The sequence below is a fragment of the Crotalus tigris genome, unplaced genomic scaffold (assembly GCF_016545835.1).
Source record: "Crotalus tigris isolate CLP2741 ecotype Arizona unplaced genomic scaffold, ASM1654583v1 scf7180000017550.10884619, whole genome shotgun sequence".
NCBI classification, from domain to species: domain Eukaryota; kingdom Metazoa; phylum Chordata; class Lepidosauria; order Squamata; family Viperidae; genus Crotalus; species Crotalus tigris.
This window is the reverse complement of record NW_024096468.1, coordinates 1,184,655-1,206,043: the sequence shown is the minus strand read 5'-3', so window position 1 is coordinate 1,206,043 and position 21,389 is coordinate 1,184,655. Positions and strand designations below refer to the sequence as shown.

The window sequence follows — 21,389 nt, the reverse complement described above, 5'->3', positions numbered from 1 at the left end:
CATTGGTGGATTCTCCATCTCCGTACTGAGAAAAGGCGTTCAGGTAAGACAACGCCCCTTTCATCTTTTCCCTCTTTTATTTTCCTGTCCCTTTAATTTGTAATTTGTAATGGCACTCTGAAATTACAGTCAGCATCAGAATTCACATCTCCATAGTTACAGTCAACATCATAGTTTGGCTCACATAACTGCTGTTTTATAAAATCCACCAATTGCCTGTGCTCTTTGATAATACAGGAAAAAATCCCTATGAAAGTCTGGAAGACTTTTTTCATTTGTTTAATTTAATTTCAATTTATTCAATAATACTTTCACTAAAAAATAACTGTCCCCATATCCTTTCTTAACATGAGCTCCTTGTTAATCTTTTTGCTAAAAGTTCTTAAATCTTTAAAATCTTTTATCTTTATTGTTTTGTAACCCAAAAAATATATAACTCACCAAGTAGACTCTTATCCTGCTACTCTGAAAATCTCTTTCTCTTTATTTATCAGATTTTTATCCTGCCTTTATTACTTTAAAAATAATTCAAGGCAGCGAACATGTATCATTCTTCTTTCTCCTCCTTTGCGGGGTATAGAAAAGGTTGGGAGCCGCTGAGCTAGAGGAATCCCTCAATTCCCAGCTGCTTGACTCATGAGCTGGCTGCAAAAACTTCCACTTCTGCAGTTTACTCATGAGGAGCAGCTGTCTGGAGTGCAACTCTGTAATTTCACAGTCTGTCTGGAGAAACATCATCAGGGTGGCCGGGACTCACCCTCTAGTCCCTGTTCTTCACTACAATGTCATCTAGTTCACCATGATTCACACCAGAAGCTTCATATCATTCCAATTTCTAACCAACAAACAAAATTTATTTTGCAGAAAGGAAAATTAGTACAGTTTTAGTAGAACCGTGCTATTAATTTTATTTGACCTTTTCCCCCCCAAGAAATTATGAAAGCAGGAAAGATTCCTGATAGTTCCAAAAAACTAACGTATTTAGCTATGTATTTAAGTAAATTTATTTTCTCTTGAGAACTATGTTTGAGACATTATATTCTGTGCAACATACTGTGCAGGATATATATTTTGTGTCTTGGAAGCAGCTATCATTTTTGTGAATGCTGGATCGCATTACAGCATACACATTTCCCCCAAATTTTGTAGTATGGATTGATAAATTTTATTTAATCCTATAAAGCATGTGTTATTATCTTAAATTTTTGCCATGGTGTAAGTAAATGGTGCTGTCTTTCTCCTTTACTTTCTAATCTGCCTTTTGAACTTTTTGCTTGTGTCATGAGAAATTCTGAAAACATTAAAGAGATTAAACAGAGAGAAGTTCAATATAATCTGCTGTATGCAGATAATATAATTTATTTTCTATATGAGGCAAATTCATTTGTTATCTAATTTCACAAATATGTTGAGTTTGATATTCTGCTTGGTTACTTCATTATTTTTCTTCCATTTAATCATGTTCAATTGTGGAGACTGCCTGGGTAAATGCCTGCAGTTTTCTTGGCAAGGCTTTTCAGAACTGGTTTGTCATTGCCTCTTTCCTGGGCTGAAAGAAAGTGACTGGCCCAAGGCCACCCAGCTAGTTTTGTGCCTGAGGCAGGATTAGAACTCACAGTCTTCTGGTTTTTAGTTTGATGCCTTAACTGCTACTACATCAAACTGGTTGTGGTTACCTCATAACTTGGAGCAAATCAGAGTTGATCTGGTTTAGTAAACAATGAGCTGACCAAATTTACAGATAGTACTAAATTCTGTGGGTGCTAAAATTAGATGAAATTTGACGCAAATAGCAAACGTACAGATTAAGAGATGTAAAGTGAGCCACACTGGGACAGAGACACATCATACCTCCAGTGATGGATTCTGAGTTGCCTATAAGTATACAGGAAATAGATCTTGGGGTCACAGTGAGAATTTACCAAGAGTGTCAACTCAGTGTGTGACAACTATGAAAAAAGCAATTTTTATGCTAGGATCATTAAAGGTTTTGAAAATAAAACTGCCAGCATTGCAATGCCTTTATGCAAATTTATGATTTATCCACCTCTGGAATACTCTATCTTGTTTATTTACTAACTAGTTTTATAGGGCTGCCCATCTCAAACAATGCAACTCTGGGCAGTGTACAACAAAATAAAATAAAATAAACAATAACAAAATAAACAATAACCTCTCCCAAAGCCCACTAGCCACATAACATTAAAACATACATAATCTACAATCTGTAGATCTGTAATCTATAATACAAAATATAAAAATGGCAACCAAGCACTATAATAAAACAATCAAATGGAGACCCCACTCAACTGCCCAGTAATACCTGGGGAAACAGCCAAGTCTTAACAGCTTTTCTAAAGGGATTAGAGTTGAGGCCTGGGGTAGGGTAGTTCCTGAGAATAGGGCAACCACAGAAAAAACATGTTTCTTAGGTCCTATAAGATGACATGGTTTAAAAGAAGGAATCTGGAGTCTACCCTCTTGGGATGGGTAGTTGTTTTGGGGGACAAGGCAGTTCCTCAAGTAACCCAGTCCTTTGCTGTGTAGCGTTATAAAAGTGATGACCAATATTTTAATTGCACACAGAGGCCTACTGGGAGCCAGCACAGCTCATGAAATAGCGGCATCATCACTCATAACTACGGTACTACTGCATTTTAGATTAACTGGAGCTTCCAGATAGTGTTCAAGGGTAATCCTATGGAAAGTACATTGCAGTAGTTCAGTTGGGAGCTGTCTAAGGTATGATGACAATGAGCAGGGCCTCTAGTCCAGGAACAGACATGTCAGGTGCCCAGGTTCTAGTTATGCAAAGGCCTCCCTGACCTCAATACTACCCCTACCTCCTCTTTGAGCAGGACCTACGAGTCAAGAGAATCCCCAGATTTCACACCAAGTCTGAACAGGGTAGTGCCATCCGATTCAGTACCAAAAATGGAAATCCTCCAACTCCTTGATCACTAGTGCACACAAAATCCATAACCATTCAGTCTTGATGAGGTTGACCTACATCCTATTCTTCCCCATCTAAGACCCCAAAAGGAACATAATGGAGCTGGAAAAAGTGCAGAAGACTGCAGTTACAACAACCAAGGAATTCACATATATTCCTTATGAGAAAAAGTTAGAATATTTAGGATTCGGTTTTGGAAAAAAGCAAAGGAATAGATATATAAATGTATAAAATTATGTATGGCATGTAGAAAGTGAATAGAGAGACATTCCCCTCCCCCCACAAAACATTAGGACAAGGGAGTATAAGTGGAATTTGATTGGAAGGAGAACAGAAAAAGAAAGCACTTCTTCATTTAGCATGTAATTCATAGAATTCATTACTGCAAGACACGGTGATTACTACAATTTGATGGCTTTAAAAGACAAATGGATAAATTCATGGTGGACAGGTCTGTTAATGACTGTGACATTGACAATTATATATGTGAATTTTGGAATAACCAGCTTGATTATTATGTTGTCAGCCAAATAAGGTCCTGTTAAAGAACATCACATTTATTCCTTTGATCTTATAATGAACTTAATAAATATATTGCACATTAGAAATTTTATCCCAGGAAAGAATGTTCTAAAGAATATTAAGTTAATTCCTCCAGACTGTGGCATTCCATACCGCTAGGATTTCAGTCATTTCATATCTTTAGAATTTGTTATTCCTGATATAAATATTATCTATATGTCTGTTGTACAACATTTAAAACATTTAATAAGTATTCAGTTGCCTTATTGCTAAAATAGTAGTTTAAAAAATTAACCTGAATATTAAATATCATATGGCTACATATATAGATGGCATAACAGCAAAAAAAGGTATTTCTGGTTATTTATTTATGAAAATCTTTTTGAGGTCTATATATTAATAATAATGATATTCCTATTTAACTACCAGACACTTTGGTTCTAGTTGCAGAGAAACAACAGAAGAATTTCTTTTATGTTAGAACTTATGCTTCAAGCTCCTAAAATGCAGAAATGCAATTTAGTGATATATTGTTATAAAACATGTTACAATTGTAAATAGTATTCAGCATGATGTATATAAGCATTATTAATAATAAAGCAGGCTCAGGCATTTGAAGAGTAGTGCTAAATATGGCATTTCACCTGCTTTTACTTCAAAAGCAGTTTGTTTAAATTTAGGAAATACAAACTGCATGTAGAGGAAGCCTTAACAAAATTATTCAGAATACCAGATTGCCACTCTATTCAGCCTATATCTTAATCAAGAGTACAGAATCTCATTGAATGTTCCTTGATTGGTGGCAAGTATGGGAACTGAGGTATGTTTTCTTCAAACATTCAAAGCAAGTCTTTATCTAGAATGATTTGTTTTCAATGTTTTTCTGAACTATTCGTAAACTCACAAAACACAACAATTGCCTTTGTATGTTTTGCAATCTGTAATTTGTTTATAATAACCTTTGAATCTAAACAAAAAGACACAATCCCCTGTTAACTTTGATTTAAAATCTAGATTTAGTTTATAAAATATCTTATCAGTCAATTTTGTACCCAGCGCAATTTTGTTATGCTCTAGGAGAATAACTGACTTTTTTTTTACATTTTGTGAAAACATCTGCGTACATATGTAAGACCTAGAACAACATGATGCCGGTTAGCTTGCATTTGATATTCATGCTATTTAGCTTCAGTATTTGCAAAATTGTAGATACGTTATATAGCAGATATAGAATAGCAAAAAGGATAGGATATACATTTGGCCATGGAAAACAACTTGCAAATAGGTATTAATTTCATACATAATTAAATAAGTAGCAGTTCTACAATTTAAATTGGGTATTTAGGTATTGTGTTGAGGGCTTATTTCTTTACCATTCTATGACTGAAAATCTTCTTTTGTTTTTATAGGAATCTACAGGCAGCCATTGGAGCATACTACGATTTTGAAAGTCCAAACATCAATGTGCCCTCCATGTCTTTTGTAGAAGATGTGACTATAGGAGAAGGAGAATCCATCCCTCCAGATACCCAGTTTACAAAAACGTGGAGGATACAAAACACAGGTGGTTTCTGAAAGCCTCTTCTCTATATTTGTGTTGATCTAGCTTTCTTATATATTTTTTTCTAGAAATATAACGTTTTTGGCTGTTGGTTTTATATAATGTTTTGCTTGCTTTTTCTGGGCACTTGTACCTATGTCTAAGTTAGTGCCATCTTTTCTCAAAAGAAAGGATGGGGGAAGGGATTGGCTAAATAATTCTTATTGAAGTTGGAGAAAGGTTTCATCTTATACTTGCAGATTTATTTATATTTTTGTGTTGTGTTGTCTTATGCTGTGCTATACTGTACTATGTTACATTCCTGTGGTTTTCTTGGCAAGATTTCCAAAGTAGTTTGCCATTGCTTCCTGATCGGCCCAAGGTCAACCAATTGTTTTTTTTTTCTAAGATGGTACTAGAACTCATACTCACCCAGTTTTTAGCTTGAGATCTTAGCACTACACTAAATTGGCTCTCAATATTTGCAGATAGGCAGATATAAACAGACGTCATATTGTTGAAAAGGAAAACATGCTTTAATTTATTGGGCTCTCTTTATCTTCGTTGGGAAGTTTTGTATAGCACAGATCACATTTTAAGTCATGTTTCTGCAGAAATATTGACAATTCAAATAGCACACAAGCTTCAGACATGCTTGAAAATGCACGCTTAAATGTATACTTAAATTTAGCATCATGTTTATGGAATGAGTTTCTGTGGAGGAGTAAGGGACATCACATTATTATATTATGTAAGTTGCATCATTGGCATAGTGATGTCATGAAACAAGACATCTGTGTGGATTCTAATTACGCCTATGTTGAGGATCTTTAGCATTGCTTTCATCCTTGAGTTTATATATGTGGAAGATAGATGTAGAAGATTATACAGTATGTTTTTTTTTTCTTACCATTATTCCTAATAGTCTTAAATTTAGAATGATCTTCTATTAGGGTAAATCTGGTATTGAATGGAGAATTCATTTTACTCTCCTCAGATTGCTTAGATTCACTATTACCAATCTGAGGAACCCTTTCAATAAGGTAACTGTTGCTTCCTCACTGTTATTTTGACTTCCTGAAGCTTAGTTTCTCTTTGTTATCTGTACTGAAAGTAGTAATAATTTGGTAATGCAGTAGGAAACTATAGAGAATGAGCCCAAACATATACCATTATGTTGTACATGTGGCTTGGATTGCTAATGATTCAATTTCACACATTCTAAGGTTTATTAATATCTACTTTGATCCTTTCATTCCCTTGATATTTATATATTTTTTCAATTACAAAAATACTTGATTCAGAATTTTTGCCTTCTTAAATTAAGTGTAGTTAAATATAGTTAATAGCTTTGGATTTTATTTTCCTGCTTTTTTAAAAAAAATTATAATGGAGAAAACTCTGAAAATAGTCACAAACGGCTTTAAAACATTAAGCTGGAATAGCCTAGACAACATATAAAAAAAAAACCTGGAGTTAACACTATGATGAAACTTTGGGAAGAGATTAAATGAGATGAGATGTACTAGCCTTTAGGGATATGATTATCTGAGAAAAATTAGATCTGATGCAAGAGAAATAACTTTGCTGACAGATATTGCAATGACAGGATATAACTTGAACTGCTGAATCTATGTATCTATGAGCTTATTATATACATGAATGGTGTGGAAGACAATTATATTACAAAATATATTCAACTTTAAATAAAGTATGTTATTCTTAAATGATATACAAAATTAACTTTATAGTAAGCTATTCTAAAGTGAGAAACCCTCATGACTGGACCGGATTTTATAACCATTTTTATCATGATCGTTACATGAATCACATGGTCATAAATGCGAATCCATTCTTCCAAATGGGTGGTTTTCTTTTTGAGCAAAAACTGCTGGAAATTCACAAAGAACATTGCAAATTGGGGTCATGTGACCATGGGATGCTGCAATCAGTTGTAAATGTGATTGGTTGCCAATTGTCTAAAATTCAGTCATGTGATTGGGGGGAGAAGGTGTGACATTTTGCAACAACCAGGAGTGCTTAACTTTCTGAGGCAATCATGATTCCAAACTGTTGTTAAATGACTGGTCATCAGTCAAGGACTATGTGTTTTCTCCAAACTATGTAAGTTTTGTTCTTTTGATATTTACATGTAAACTTAATAAATAAAAATGGCTTATAGGAAAGCAGGTTCTGGGAAACCTAGAGAGGTAGTGTGTTTCTCTTCATTAAATATGTTTAAGAGAAGGTTGGACTGCCATCTGACAGATAGATTCTTTAAACTGAATTCCCACACTGAGCAAAAGATGGGTTGAATGGCCCAAACAAACCCTTGTATTGTAGATGTGCAGATTATTCAGGCAGTATTGAATGCTTCATGCACAGATCGAAGCACATACACTTCATGCTAGTTATAGATGGATAACTCATTTTGCAGGATTTTACTTAATATATATAGCTGAAAGTTCACATTGTTTTCCATCTTAGAAATTATAACTCAGAATTAGCCTTATTTTTGTACCTAAGTTATATTGCCAAAATAAGTAATTTGAAGATGTATTTTTCTACTAACCGAAGAAAGTTAGTATCTTGATATAGGATTCCTATATCTATCTTTTCTGTATTTTGTATTATCAATAAGTTGAAGACCATATATTATTGAACGTGATGTTTATATACTGTATAATACGGATATTTTTACAGCTTTATCAAGCTATTCTTAATTTCAGTTTAAGAAATATTTATTTTTAAGGTGATGAATGGGGTCAGCTAGATATCATTGCAAGTTCAGTGGATGCTACTGCTCTGTTCTTTATTTGTGAGCCTGTTCTTAAAAAGATATTGAATAACAAGAATGTTAACCCAAAGTTTTGCAAACTTGGCCATTACATTAAGGACAGTATGCTACTTTTAATTAACTGTTTAAATGTAATTAATTGTAGTTGTGCACTTTTCATGTCAAAGAAGCCTTGTTTCTCTTATCAGCAGTATTCTTTCCTTTTCAATATATTGGTATGATTTTATTCAGTTTATAGTAAGAATGGGGATCAATTTTGTGTCAGATAGAGATGCAATGGAACTGTGCAAAATGATCTGTCTTTTATCTGGCAGTTATTAATCTTTCCTTGATTATATAATGAAACAATGCATGCAATGGGAAATGTATAATCAGATGCTTATAATAATTTTCATGATTGTAACGAATAACAAATGCTTTAATGCTATATTTGCTAAACTTAGGGACAGAAGCATGGCCACCAGGAGTTTGTCTCAAGTATGTTGGGGGAGATCAGTTTGGCCATGTGAACATGGTGATGGTCCAATCGTTGGAACCCCAGGAGATTACAGATGTCAGCGTTCAGATGTGCAGTCCCAGTACTGCAGGAATGTATCAAGGACAGTGGCGGATGTGCACTGCTACAGGACTTTATTATGGAGGTAAGTACTACTTTCTCATTTATGAGTTTTATAAGCAGAGTTTGAAGAAGTATTAATGCTGCCAAGACTGTTCTGGTTTATGTCAAACTAATCTTTCTTATTTGCTACAGTCGTGTTTAGTAAGAGATTGACATGTCAAAGTTAACATCCTTTTTTTTAAACATATTCTGTCCTACTAAAATGGTCTACTTTTACTTGAAAATACAAGTAGCAACTACAATTGGGATGTTGAGTGAAGCAATCATTAAGCAAAACACCCACATACTCACTATGCTCAACAACTGCAATCCCACATCTCCCAGTTGTGGTCATCAAGTAACTGGATGGGATATTAAATGAATGGAGCAAAAGAATTTCCTCCTGAAGATGGGCAGGCAGTTCCTCTTCATGTGCAGAAGGTACAGGAACAGAGCTCAGATGGTTTTATAATATGTTTTAATTGTTTTATTCTACACAGTCCAGTGTCCCCTTGTATAAGATGGGTGGCCATAGAAATTTGAAAAATAGAACCTATTAAAATGAATGAAGAAAGCAGTTTGAAGTGGGTAACAATTTAAGAGGAACTGTTCACAGAATTACATTCTACATGAACTGTTTTGTTTTGTTTTTTGGCAAAAGTGACACCAAAAAGTATTCTGCGTACAATACTGTTTTCTTTAAGAGATTGTGATACTCACTTCAAAGATAATCCACTGATTCTCTTTTGGCAACTGCTTTTCCAACAATAGGGAAAATATATGATTTTTACAATAAAAGTATTCCCCCCCCCCATGGAAATGCTGTTGTTTTGGAGAAAGCTTTATTTCCTATTAAGTCATTGTTTCCTTTAAATATCTATTGAATAATTATTTGGTGTAACCCCCTAAAATTAACATATTTCAACAGCCAGTCTTCCTTATTAGATTTATATCCTACCTATTATACATGCCCCTTGTCTTCCTATTTTTTGCCATTATTTTCTCCCATACCAGTTTGTGAGATAGGATGGCTTGAGAGTGTATGCTTGACCCAAACCTACCACTTTGTTTGCTAAAAGTGCACTGGAGTTTGCAAATCCCTAGTTGCAGTACATCTTAAGCTATACAATATATTAGTTCCCTTTATGTACATATAAATTTGCAGAACAAAAACAAGTATTTGTTGAGTCCTAGATAACTTTGTGATAATAGTTCATCCTGCAGCAATATGAATACTCCTAACAGAATTTCTGAAAATTGCAACGAAAGAAATAAAACGTACATGTAGTTTCTTGAGTATATTCAGATCTGCTTTGGAGTCTTAATTAATTCTTTGTGGATGTTGAAGGTCTCAGTAAGAGGGATTTGATCCATATGGCATATTTCTTAATATTTCACCTTTTAGAGTAATTATTTTTCTATTGAATTGTTTCTAATTCTTGGAGACAGCCTAGACATGTCTGCAGGTTTTTTTTGACAAGGTTTTTCAGAAACTTTGGTTTGCCGTTGCGCCTTTCCTAAGGCTGAGAGAAAGTGATTAGCCCAAGATCAAACAGCTGGCTTTATGCCTAAGAACTCAGTGTCTCCCTGTTTTTAGTCTGATGCCTTAATCCAGAGGCAAACTGCTGGCCCACGAGCCTGATGCGTCATGCCGAAACCATGCCCACCCCAGCTCCGGCAATGGGGAAAAAATTACAATACGTTGTGACATTTCACGTCATGTTGCAAGTTTGACACCCCTGCCTTAGTCAGTCCATCAAACCGGCTGTCAGTGTAATAAAGAATGATTTTTCTCTGCAAAATATATATTTAGATTAATAATATGAGAGCATGCAATTTTTGTTTACTGTTATTAAAAATTAACATTTTTACTAAATTGGCTTTTCTTGGGAGGTTATTAATACACATAGCGCAGGCTGACCTTTGAAGAAAAAATATGGAAAACTCATGTAGAAGGAAATGAAGATATTTTGAAAACTACTGAGTTAAGAGCATTTCACACTGTAGTGTTCTTTTGCAAGCTCGTTTTGTAAAACTGGCCTCTCATTTTATTTGTATTGCTTATTGATATAAAATTAATAATATTTGTTCCCAGATGTTGCTGTTCCAAATGAAATATGAGAACAGCGTTATTAATAGATGTTACAATATGTGTATATTAGGACGGTACTTGAGTAAATATTATACTTACCAGTAGGTGTCAGTATATAACTTTCAAATCTCGGAATGTTAAAAAAAATTTGTATCTTTTGTAATGGCTTCAGTATGTGGGGAATTGAGTCCTGATTGGTTTTCTTCAGGGAGACTATACTTGCTCTTTTTTATTGTATATGCTTAGTCATAAGCAACATGCTAACTTGAAAAACAGTGAGATAAAGTGATACATAAGCTATAACATGTACTTATCCAAGATCTTTTTTCTTAGACATCATCTGGGTGATCCTTAGTGTGGAAGTTGGAGGACTTTTAGGAGTAACGCAGCAGCTATCATCTTTTGAAACAGAGTTCAACACGCAACCACATCGTAAGGTAGAAGGAAACTTTAACCCGTTCGCCTCTCCACAGAAGAACAGGCAACCAGATGAAAACAACTTAAAAGACCCTGGGGGTTCCGAGCTAGACACAATCAGCAAAAACACGTGGGGGCCTGCTCCTGACCAAATTGAACAAGATCAGACTGAACTGTCACAAAACTCTGTAAATCTTTCCCCCAGCAGTCACTCAAACAACTTATCAGTAGTGACATACAGTAAGGTAGGTGCCCTGGGGATACAAGAGATGGGAAGGCAATGAGTCAATGCCCTGTATTATGTCAGTCCTTCCTTCAAACAGCAGCTTCTCCTTGTTACATCCAGTTGTAATGGTGTACCATTGTACTGAAACCTACTGTTCATTTTGCAAGATCTTCTGAATTAAAAGACAGATTTAAACACGATTGTGCTAAAATGCTTTAAACTTTAAGAAATGGATAATGCATGCTGGATTTATCAGTGCAAAAACAAGAAAACTAATTTTTAAGACTATGCTTAAAATTAGAGATCTGTCAAATAATTAAAACAAAGTTTTGCAATTAAATTTGGAAAATGAGTGATAAGCGGATGCTTAATGCTTTTATGACAAGAACAACATAATTATCTTTGATTGTTATTGAACTTTAATTTGTTATTTTATTTGTTATTTGCCAACTGTAACACACACACACACACACACACACACACACCGACACACACACACACAACTCTAACTATATTGTCATATAGAAAGTTATAGAATTAATTGTTCAGCCCACTGTAATGTAGTCAACTTGCATGTACTGAATCTGTCATAGTCTAGTCTGTTGTACACAGTTTATGTTTAAAATGAATCAAAACTTGGATAATTTACAGTCTTAGTGCTACATAACAGTATTTTTTTAAATTTTATGCTCATTGATAGCTTGCAATGTTAAAAGAGAAGAAATTGTCAGAAAAGATCTTGATGACATAGTGATGAAAGGAGGGTGGCTGTGTAGGGTTTTTGGTTTTTGTTGTTTTTTTTTTTTTGCTTCAGCTCCACCTACCTCACCAATTAACATCTGATCCCTAGAGGAATGAAGCCCTTGACACCTCCCCACTCCCTCCTCTCCCCAATGTGACTCATCTCTGGCAGAAATGGGCTTAAGTCTAAGCCTATTCAATATGTCTTTTATGTTATTCTTGGCAGGGGGATAAATGTCTGTTGGATTAAGTTTGAAAATAGGATGAGCAAAAATGGTTGGCTTGCTTAAGAAAGAGGAAAGGAATTTAAAGGTATATTGCAGTGATCATGTGATGGGGAAAGTGTACCTTGGAATCATGACAAGAACAACATCATTGTGCATTGAATCAGTTTATCAATTAATTAACAAGAGGAAAGGGAAAAAAATCATTTTAGGCCTTATAGTGTCAGACAGGAAAATATAAATTTCAGTGAAAACTTCCTAAGAAACTTTAGAACAGTTCAATTTACTTTTAAAGAGGAAGTTTCTTAATTCAGGGTTAAATAAAATCATGCTATTATTTGTGATTAATTTTAATTTCCTTTTTTCTCAAATGACTTATGGATTTTCAGACACTAGCTTCTGGCTATCTACCATCTTAATTTTCTAAATTTTGCCTTTATTTAAGATGCAGCTCCAGGTGATAGAATTAATTTACTGGGATGTGTAAACTGAGTAGTTTGAGAACATTTGGAGATGATCCTAGATTGTATTTGGTTCAAGATAAAAATAATTCAGTTAAATATATAGATAAATAAGTGAATAGTGAGTTCAAGGATGTGGGTTGTATATTTTAGAGTGCAGACGCAACTATTGTTGTATATTCTGGATTCTTAAAGCTAAAAATACAGGTAGTTCTCGTCTTATGCCCACAACTGAGTCCAAAATTTCTGTTGTTAATCAAGACATATGTTAAGTGAGTTTTGCCCCATTTTACGACCTTTCTTGCCACAGTTATTTGAATCACTGCAGTTGTTAAGTTAGTAAGAAGGTTGTTAAGTGAATGTGGTTTTCCCATTGACTTTGCTTGTCAGAAGATCTCAAAAGATGATCACGTGACTCTCTGATGCTACTACCATCATAAATATGAACCAGTTGCCAAACATCTGAATTTTGATCACATGATCATGGGAATGCTGCAACAGTTGTAAGTGTGAAAAATGGTCATAAGTCATCCCAAAGATGCTTTTTCATGAGGCAACTGGATTTTCATGTTTTTCTTTAAAGACGTTTCACTTCTCATCCAAGAAGCTTCTTCAGATCTGGATGGTGGAGAATGGAAGGATTTATACTCCTTGCAGACAGCTGGCAAGAAGTTTAAATCCTTCCATTCCCCACCATCCAGTAGGAGTTGAAGAAGCTTCTTGGATGAGAAGTGAAACATCTTCAAAGAAAAACAAAGTCCAGTTGCCTTGTGAAAAGGCACCTTTGGGATGGCTTATGACCTGGATGACTGAGAATCTCCCTAGACATTGGTCATAAGTCAGTTTTTCATTGCCATTGTAACTTCGAACAGTCACTAAATAAACTATTATAAGTCAAGGACTACCTGCACTTCAAATTAAATAAGATAAATGTGAATTAAAATACTTCAAGGCTCATTGAGTTGTGTTACTGTATCCTGAGCATGTGTCAGTGTATTTCATATATGTCCTAGTTTTGGAGTGAAGTCAACAGTAAGCTAATGTGCAAGAATATTCTTTTGATTAGAGATCCTAATTTGCATAGAACATAGCAGGATCATGCGTGTGATTATACTAGATTTGCCCCAAATTTTCTGGAATTTCCTGATATTATCCTTCCTATTTGCAGGAGATACTGATACAACTAAAGCTGGTATCCTAGTTTGTATATTCCCTATATTAACTGTAAAGTATTATGCGAAGGCCTTGATTTACTAAGTTATGATGAGCAGCAGAAATATCTTGGGACCAAGAGGTAATACCGCATCATATAGAAGACTACAGTTTGTAAGAGGAATAAAAGGCCAGCATGAATTTTAAAAGAACATGAATTAATAAAGGAAGGCTGTGAAACTAAGAAAAAGGAGAAGAAAGTAATACATCTGAATGAAGGTAGTCTGTTTATGGGCAGAGGAGCTGATGAATATATACAAGGGAGTGAAGATAAAAAATGAACTATGAATTATGAATAAAACGTATATCAGAAAATATGAATTGTGTCGTCTAAGCTGTATGTATGAAAGTCAGAATCTGTAGTTCGGTTATACAGTATAGTTCAATGAATGGCAATAATGGAAGAACAGAGAAGAATTGTATAACATTCTGAATTAAAATTATCTAGTGTTCATTTGTTACATGTCATAACAGGATGAGTGGAAACAAGATGAGACAGCCCAGAAAGTGCTTGTGCCATTCATACCTAACAATTTGAACGATGATTAGTGATTATGACCAATAACGACAAATAGATAAATATACATTTAAAAGCATTTGATTATGATAAAAGGTTGAATGACTAATAACAAGGGAGAGAAAATATTTTGAATGTTAGATAGATCATTTCTTAATAGTGTCAATATTGGCTCTTGGAAAAAATGACAAAAGAAATGTAAAAAAACCAAAAAACAAAAACAAAAGTGGAAATAGGATTACTACTAGAGAAAAAGTATTAAAAGCTAGATTAACCTACCGTCAGAATGAATGAAAAGTGTATGTAACAAAAGGGAACATGTCAACAGATTGGAACAGAGTTAAAGAATTATGGTTCATGTTGCCATAGAACTATGTGGAGTTTATGTTAATGGAAAATATGGAAAAGTTTCCTTGTTTAAACAAACTAATGGTTAGCAAAATCCAGAAGAAAATAAATATTACAAAAAAATGAAGATGAGATAAAAATATAAGATGTCAAGACAAAAAAGATTGATGAAAAAATGATTGAGAGTCAGAATAATGCAGAATAATTTTGATGCAAGTAAAACATTGTTTCGGAAGAGGGCTAAACAAATCTTTTAGCAGACTGAATGGAATAAAAAATGATAGAATAATTTGAGATGAAACAGGTATGAGACAATGCTGAAGAAAGTATTTTAGAGAACTATCTGAGAATAGTCAACATGAAATGAATGCAATAAACAATGCTCTAGAAAAAATGATAAAAATGAAATCATAAATAGGTGAGGTTCAAAATGATAAGGTTGCAGGTATAGATTATGTAACTGGAGAAATAGTAGTGATGTAGATTGATTATGGAATGACTGATTTATTTAATTTGTGCATGAAGATAGCATTGGAGCTTAATTATTGCAAAATGCTGATAAAGTTACCCCCTGTCGAAGGAAAGTGTGCCAAAACTATAGGGAAATTATTTGCTGAGTGTGCCTCAAAAATGTTTGACAGAATTGTGATTGTAATCTTCTATACATTTTCGGTAAACAAAATGTAGGAGGTATATAGCCTTATATCAGCCAGGGACTGTACAGGCCAGCTTCTTGCTGCTTACATCATGTCACTGAGAAATATACAAATGTGAGAAAGACAGTTTATTTTTCATTATTTTAGTGAAAATACTTCTAAAATGAATGGGTTAAATTATGGAATGCATAGCATGAGTGTATATAGTTGAAAATTGGTTGCTGAAAGCATTGTGTGGTATATAATGGAAGTCAAGCAATAAATAAATGAATAAATTAAATACTAAATAATTAATAATTGTTCTAATCAATTGTCTCAGAATACTGGAAGAAAAAGTCCATCAATACGCAAATGGAACACTGGAGCAAATTCCACATGATGGGATCTTCTCTGTGATTGATTTAGACTAAAAAACATAAGAATATGTAAAAAAAAAATATAAATTTCATTGAGAGAAAGTATTTTAAAAAGTAAATCCTACAATAAATTTGCATTTTGACCAAGATGTGGCAAATACAAGTTTTGATTTCTTTTAATCATACAAATTGCTGGAAGATAGACTGTCATGAGCATACCTATTAGGTTAGTGGATATTATGCTAACTATAATTTTAATAATAAAAAGCATGATAAAATTTTTATAAATGTTAATACTAATGTTTAAAAATAAAGCATTTTTAATAATATATTTATATCTTGATAAAGAATAGGTAACTTTCTTTGCAAACCTAACTGAAAACAAAGTGTAGGTGACAGGGGCAAAAATTGTTTGCATGTATAATGTGCAAAGTGTCCCTTAAATCAAACTCAATTTCTGGTGACTCTTCAGACATATCCATACTATTTTCTTGACCATAGTATAGAAGTAGCTTCTGGAATGTTTTTCAACTTTCTGGTCTTGTCTATAGCCCTGGGATTTTCTTGTGGTCTACCAAATACTAACCAAGAACAATCCTGTTTACATCTTTCATAGTTGGACAAAGTCAGTTAGGTGCTGCTACCTGCTGTGAGCAAATTTACACTATTGTTCTTGCGTGCATGTGAGCCTTCAAATCAGCCTTGACTCCTGGAGACTGCCTGGACTAGTCCCTGCAGTTTTCTTTGCAAGATTTTTTAGAAGCAGTTTGTGGTTGCCTTCTTCCTAGGCTGAAAGAGAGTGAATTGCCCAAAGTTATCCAGCTGGCTTTATGCCTAAAAACTCACGGTCTCCCAGTTTCTAGCTAGATGTCTTAACCACAAAACCAAAATGTTTCTCATTTATATATGATGGATGGACAACTCAGTTCTAATTCACTGAATCATATGGGGCATTTGTCTACTCTGTGTTCAAGTGTTTGGGGGAAAAAATGAGCCTTTTTATATTAACATGTGATAATAGGAATAGCATTATTTAAAAATTAAACATAGATGCTTTATTAGTTTACAAATTATTTCTCAGCAATAATATCAGCTTTTTTAAAGTACTAGTTTGCTCATAAATTATAAATTCACTCAGCTGTATAATTAAGCTAATTATGTCTGTTACAGTGTTTTCAGTTAATTAAATTCTTGGATAACGTCATAACTAAAGTATGTGTTTATTCAAAGAACATCAAATTCACATTGCATTACTTTTGAGCATCAAATTAAATGTTTTCCTATATGAATGGAAGATCTTAAGACATATATATTTTATGTATATTATATACAATCTATTTTATTTATATAGTAAAAATAATAACATCTATGTGAAACAATTGGGCTAAAGGACGAGTCTACTTGTGCAAGAGTAGAGACACTAGCAAGTCTCCTTAGAAAAAAAACCATACACACAAAACACTAGGCCTCCCCCATATTTATAGGATCTGGTTTGCCCAGTCATTTTCTTTTATTTTTTTAAAGGAGCCTGTTACAGATAGTCCTTGCTTAAAAATTGGTCACTTAGTGGCCATTCAAAGATGCCACCTCTTAGGAGCTACTTATGACCCCTATTTCAAATTAATGGCCACTGAGTGCCCTCAGTCATTTGCACTTATGACCAGTACAGTGTTGCTGCAGTGCCCCCATCTTTCTCCCTCCAATCCACCATGCCAAGTCCCCACAGGCCTTGGGCTTGCTCCCTTACCCCATCACCCATTGCACACTTTTGATAATCTCCAGACCTCATGTTGGGGAAGAAGGGCATGCCTCCTAGGCTGTGTGGCTGTCATTTTCAGCATGACCACAATTCCTTTTGGTTGCACTGAAATGGCATCCGCTTCTGGGAGACTGCCACATGGCCCAGGGATGAATAACATGTCTTGTTTCTATAACGCATAGTGTGGCAGAAAGCTCCAGCTTCAAAAAATAAATGTGCAACAGGTGACAGGATGGGGAACATATCCAAACCTTGTGGGGACCCATGAGGCGGGGGAAGGCCTGTGGGGACCCAATATGAAGGATGCCTGCAGGGACCTGCAGTGTGGAGGGGGAAAGTAGGCCCAACAACTGTGGGGATGTTGAGGGATGGGAAGAGGACCACAGGGCGTCTCAGGGGAGTGGGGGAGGCCTCCCAGAGCCTCCCCCACTCCAAGGCACCTTATGCTCCATTTAACAATCCACACATTTGTTTTACAGGAGGCCTCCCCCACTCCAAGGCACCTTATGCTCCATTTAACAATCCACACATTTGTTTTACAACTGCATCAGAGTGAGCAGAGGGTGTAAGGGTCATTAGGTGAGACTGTTTCACTTAACAGCCATCACCACTTGAAACCGTAAAGGTCATGCTCCTGTGTTCATAACTCGAGGACTACCTGTATTTTAATATATTTAGCTAATGTTAAATTTCTGAATGCACACATCCCAAAAATGAAAACAAAAATTATTAGATTTCAAGTTCCTTCTAAATAAGCTATCTCTTATTTTATGGAATAAATAAATTATATTTCTGTTTATAAATATATTTTTAAAGTATCATATCAAGCAAATGAAGACAATTACAATAAACATAATTGTGTAGGTTGGGAATAGGGATGGTTGACTAGAGAATTACATTAGGTTATACAGAGTAGTCCATTGCTTTTAATACTTGTGTCACTGAGAGAGGGAGTAATATATCAACACTCCTGATGGGTACTCCATTTATATCCAGTCTTATATTGTTTCTGAGGAAGTAAGATTTGAAAAATATGAAGGAGATGCAAATACAAAGACTACAGAGGCTCTGAAAACCACTTTTTCCAGTGTAGTAATGAATCTGACTTGCATTTTGTTTCATGAATTTTAAAAAATGAAATCTATACAACAGGGCTGACAAACTGCCGGCCCATGGGCCGGTTGCATCATGTGGAGGCCGCGCCCACCCCAGCTCCAGCAATGCAAAAAAAGTTGCGATACCTTGCAACATGTCACATGGTGTGGCGAGTTTGACACATGTTCCCTACAACAAGAAACGTGTTTCATGCCATTTCAATACGGTTTGCATGAAAACTGAATGTTAATAGAAAATGTTAATCCTAAGGAAGTTCTTCTGAAGGCAACTACTATATTATTTATATTTATGATAAAGATAAATACTTCTGTAGTAGTAATACATGTAGAAGAGGTTTTCCTCTTCTTTCTGTGTTCTGAAGAAGTACAAATTAGGAGTGCAATATCTTTTTTTAAAAGAAACATATAGAGAAGAGTTCAAGCAAAATGAACCGATGAATTATAGGGAAGAGATTTGTGTTATTGCATTATATTTGCATAGTGTGTGTTGAACAAAACACAGTACAAAATGCTCTGTTTATTTCTGTTCAGTTTACATAAGTGATTCAGAAGAAAGCCCGAGGTAGTTTAGAGAAGCAATGACCAGGAACAGCCCAGGAAATGATGACAAAAAGAAGGTGATTGAGTGGTATTATCTGAGGTTACCATCACTGTAAGTTAGGATATTTCTGTTTTATTTTGCAGCCATGCATCAAAAGCAAATGTCTTTTTAAAAAACAAAAAACCCTGTTCTTTTATTTATTCAAACTCTATGACAAACAAAAGCGAAACAGAGTCAATATAGTTTTCTAAGTTTTAGTGTGGAACTACATTTAAAAGGAAGCTAGATGGGATAAGAGAATCCAAAATGTTATCTCCCAGTTAATAGTATCACCAGTGATTGATGTGAGGCAAGAACTAGTTTCTATTGAAGATTCTGAACAAGACATGTTAACTATTTCCTTGAATGAACTTGGAGAACAACATAGGACACCCTTTGTGTTTTGTAAATCTTACATGAAATGGAGATTACTTCAGAATCCTTTTATTCTTGTGCTCATCTTTAGTGTTTAAGGTTATTTTTGCAGTTAAAGGGAAAAATTAGGTTTGTTTTATTTGAATAGTAATAATATCAAAATTAATGACTATTTTATTAAATAAAATATAATGAACAAATTTGGCATGTTAAGTTGGCTGACAAAAAGGCATTGCTGAATTGGTTTGGACAGCAATCCTGATTTCTCAGCCAACCTAACAAAATATCTGTACAGGATTATACAACAAACATATCTAATCAGTGAGTCAGTAAGAAAACCACTGGGATAATTATAAATCAGATTTTAAATATGAAAATGTTTTTGCATTATGAGTTATTTGCCACACAAAAATCAGGGAATAATGTTTTTTAAAATAGTATTTATGTCGTTTGTTATCAGTGCAGTTGGATCCTCTTCAAGAAAGCCTTGAAGTTTTTTTCCTCCTAGTGTTTTTCTGCAAATGGTTTTTTTCCCAGATCAACTGAAAATTGATTTTTCTCTTTTCCTTCCCCTCCCTTATTTTCCCATTATTTTGTCTTTTCTTTGTAATTCTCTATTTTATATTTTGATAAACTAATAAAAAATTTGAAGCATCCCCCTTCCCCAAATGAAATTGATCTTATCCATTAGTTGTAACAGAAACTGACCAACCACCTTGTTGCCCAAACCTGACATCATGAGCTGAAATAGAGAATAACTGCTCCAGGTCACCCAGCCAGCTTTCAAATCTAAGGCAGTTCTAGAATTCACAATCAACTGGTTTCTAGCCTGGTGCCTTAACCACTAGACCAGGGATGTCAAATTGCTGGCCTGCAGGCTGGACGCGTCGCAACAAAGTTGTGCCCACCCCATTGCTGGCAATGGGGAAAAAGCTCTGATACGTCGCGCAATGTCACGTGATGTCGCGAGTTTGACATGTCTGCACTAGACCATTTATTTACTACTCAGAATATATTGTATCCTTGCTCAAGAAATTCAGTGAATGAATATTTTGCTCCATTTTATCCTTACCTTACAACAGATTGGGATGAAAAGAGAGTTCCAGTCCCTGTAGTTGCGAGTAGAATTGAACAGGAGTCTTCCCAATCTTATTCTAACACTTTAATCACAACAGTGCTCTGGATCACTTCCACCCTCCATAATCTGGTGTTCTGTAAATCAGGTGGGCCGTAGATGCATCATGCTGAAGGTCTGCTGATTCAGTGTAAATAGACACCCTGAATCTTCATTTTCTATAATGAATGAATTTGCTTATTATTACATTTTGGCAACCACTGTCTTGTTTATTCTGCTCTTTATGCTACTTTATAGTTTATTAAAATACATTAATTATATTGTAAAATATAGAGAAAGTCAAACAATGGGCACATTTAGAATTTTGAGAGGAAACTGTGGGCACTCAACATTGCTGCTGAAGGGAGCAATTCACAGGTTACTTACCATGAAAGATGTGGTCATTTCCAAAAGAAGTGATCAGGAGAAAAATTGGTAAAGTTGTTTCTGTCTAGCTGTCTATCCATCCACCATCCAATTTCTAGGCTGCCCAACTCCAAAAATAGCTCTTGCTAGCTTTGCAAATTAAAAGCCGGGGGGAAAACTACAGTTGCCCAGAAAGAACGTTTTTAAAAGCTGCCATACAACCCCCAACCTAAAGCGAGCCTGCTTAAAAGAAGAACTGTGTTTTAAAAACATACTTGAAGACAGGTAGAACAGGGGTTGAGTAAATCTCCTTTTGCCTTTAACAAACAACAGATGCTTTCTTGCTCATCTTATTGCTTGTGAACAGGTATCCTATTTTGTTCAGCAACCTGTAGATACATGGGTGTTGCCATTAAAACA

At 34.8% G+C, this 21,389-nt stretch overlaps 1 protein-coding gene across 3 annotated transcripts in view; it reads left to right on the top strand.

Annotated features, from left to right (window-relative positions):
* ILRUN (inflammation and lipid regulator with UBA-like and NBR1-like domains) overlaps nt 1-21,389 on the top strand; it is a 44,155-nt gene that overhangs the window by 17,705 nt on the left and 5,061 nt on the right. The window contains exons 2-5 of one of the 3 annotated variants that reach the window (XM_039339039.1): nt 4,885-5,039; nt 8,256-8,453; nt 10,836-11,164; nt 13,740-15,042. In XM_039339039.1, coding sequence (XP_039194973.1) covers nt 4,885-5,039; nt 8,256-8,453; nt 10,836-11,164; nt 13,740-13,772 — 715 coding nt within the window. In that variant the 3' untranslated portion in view covers nt 13,773-15,042. Of the gene's footprint in view, nt 1-4,884; nt 5,040-8,255; nt 8,454-10,835; nt 11,346-13,739; nt 15,043-21,389 lie in introns of those variants that run through there. The other 2 variants (XM_039339037.1, XM_039339031.1) reach the window with 2 other exon arrangements.